The 2526-nt window shown below is 44.0% G+C and overlaps 1 protein-coding gene across 1 annotated transcript; it reads right to left on the bottom strand.

The window, feature by feature from the left end:
- Window positions 1–672: 672 nt before the first annotated feature.
- LOC141452068 (uncharacterized) lies at window positions 673–2157 on the bottom strand. The gene has a single exon (XM_074123889.1). The coding sequence runs from the start codon at window positions 2070–2072 to the stop codon at window positions 684–686; it is 1389 nt and encodes a 462-aa protein (XP_073979990.1). The 5' UTR covers window positions 2073–2157; the 3' UTR covers window positions 673–683.
- Window positions 2158–2526: the final 369 nt, after the last annotated feature.

The raw sequence follows: 2526 nt of genomic DNA on the forward strand, positions 1-2526 counted from the left end.
TCTCAAATTTAATTCATCTTGCCGAAAGAGTATTAGGAAATTTGCATTTTCTCTTACTAAGTGCTTAGGAACTCTAGTATAACTTTGACTTAGATAAAATATATCAACTCCATTGTGGCGCCCCATACAAAAATAGGCTCTTACATTATCTTGCTTGTCACATGCTATATCATCGAAAATAATTATTGAATTTGGCAGGGCCTCTTTAGGTGGGGGAACTTGAGAATTGTCTTCAAATTCAAAGTACCCAATATCTTTTAAAGGTTCTAAAATTTGAGCTAACTTCCGGTACTTGGGCTGATTTAAGGATTTTGCAAACAAATATATATTTTCAAATCTTAGCCCGTTTGAATCATAAATTAGACTTAACATAAGATTAGTTTTTCCGCAGTTGGAAGGCCCACATATTAGACATCTAATTGAGTCAGGTAAAAGTGGGCCGTGTCTTGATTCTTTCTTAATCGGGGCGCCACCGTCTAGGTTTTGATTACGGAGCGTGGTATGTTGCTTCACCAAGCGCATGATGGAATCTAACAAGAATCGCTCTCTCACCTCTCCTTATATAGTTTTTTTTTTGCAGACTATGTGCAATATCTAACCTACAGAAAACCTTAACTTAGCACCTAAAGAAATCCTATTATAATAAAGCTATGTACATATTTATATACAAACCCAGAACGCCATTACGTGGGTACGTCCGCTATAGCAAAGTGGCCATGGGCGAGAGTATGTACACGATCGACTAGATGGCGTTTGTCGTCGTGGGGCGAAAGGGATACTTTTCTCTGTTCGACGGAAAAGAGTTTATGTTCTTTAGAAATTATTGTTCTAAACGTTGTTGTAAACTCTTTTCCCTCGAACAGGGCAGCCATATAATCATCAAAGGTGATTTTTTTATCTACGGCTGCCTTCTTTATCCCTTTCGCCCGCTTCTTCTCTAGGCCGCGGATGCGTACTGCGTACATCTTTGCGCGGAGGCCCACGAATTCAGAGACAGGCTCTCCACTGGCTTCATCCTTGAACTTCCCCAACACCTTCTTATTTCTGTTGCTCTTACATGGATGTCCGTCTGGGTAGTCGCTGGTGTCAAATTCGTCCATCATTGTAGTTATGGCCTCGTAAAAGTCTTTCGTCTTTACTAAGTACATGAGGCTGTCAGTGTCTGTGTATAAAAGTTTTAGTTTGTCAGGTCCGTATCTGTCTAGCATTGTGTTGTAATGGAAGTCGTACATCCGGACTTTTGACAGATCTAAAATGGCCATTCCTACATAAATAGGTTTATTCATTGTGATCTGTTCATAGTCCAGATGTACGGCAACCAGTGTCTCAGTATAAATCGTCCTGTCCTTGAAAGTCGGTTTGGCAATTAGTTTCCGTAATCTCCGTTCGTCGGTAACCAGTTCTATCTTCATTCTTTTCCGGACATCTTCCATGAACTTTCCAAAGACGGCATTGTTCATAAGTTTGTAGAAGTCTTTGTCGAAATCGTTCGTCGCTTGTTGTCTCATTTGAGTGTTGAGGTCGATGTAAGAACTTAGCCAACGGGACTGCCTGAATCGCAGCGCTCTATGTACGCGTACCAACCGCAGACCTAAACCCATAGCCTGCCTCAAGTTGACGAAGTGAACAACGTATTTCTCCCTGTTGGTCAATGGAGCCAACAATTTCTTATTAGCCTGTCCCGGAGGCACCCTATTCTCCGGGAGAAGGGGGAAATCGTTGTGCAGTTCGTGCAACTCGGCCGGATACTCAATATCGGCTTCGACAATATACCCGAAGGGACCATCTTCCTGCATATTGCCCCAGTCTAGAGTATCCGGATCTGATACCCATTCGAAAGCCCCGTAAGGAAGCGGATTTGACATTGCCCACCCGTACAAATTATTTGCATCTAAGTAGGCAATGTAGCTAGATTCCTTATGGGGATCTCGATCTGGGTACAGATAAGCATTATCGGCTTTGCTATAACGGTGACTGCATTGGCATATGCCACCCCTTATCCCGCGCTCAACCATTAGGAGCTGGTCATAGTCGGTGAGTAGATCTAATTGTACCCCTGTACACTTCAACATGGCATCCCATGCCAGCCCGGGAGCCGTGAAATACCAGGCGGGATCCAGTGAATATGCTCCTATGCAAACATCCCTGAAATTTTCAAAGATGTCACACAGGAGCATTACGTCTACCTTGAGGTAGAGTTCACTGTACCCGCCCAGGGTTCTAATTCCAAACGCCTCCCATACTGACTGGGCATGCTGATAGTCCTCGTCTGAGATGTGGCATTCATTGAGGATGCTATAGAATGCCTCCTTAGGGGGTAGAACCGTCTCCCTAAGTTTCTCAAACGAGTCCGTGTAATCATAGGGGTACACTCCTTTCCGTGTGACCAGGTCCATCTTGTCGGCGGGGAAAAATTTACCTGTATCGATGAACTTATTGCGGGGCAAATTCTTCGACAACCTGTCCAAGCTGGAAGCCATGAATCTGAAGGTGTCCACAAATCTGACGGTTAGGGCGCCCACTTGC

The sequence above is a fragment of the Rhodnius prolixus genome, unplaced genomic scaffold (genome assembly GCF_049639745.1).
Source record: "Rhodnius prolixus isolate KJV_2025 unplaced genomic scaffold, Rpr scaffold_32, whole genome shotgun sequence".
Lineage (NCBI taxonomy): Eukaryota > Metazoa > Arthropoda > Insecta > Hemiptera > Reduviidae > Rhodnius > Rhodnius prolixus.

Bases quoted from the DNA above. Each gene is read 5' to 3' on its own strand.
- LOC141452068 (XM_074123889.1), bottom strand. From the start codon at position 2,072: ATGTTGAAGTGTACAGGGGTACAATTAGATCTACTCACCGACTATGAC.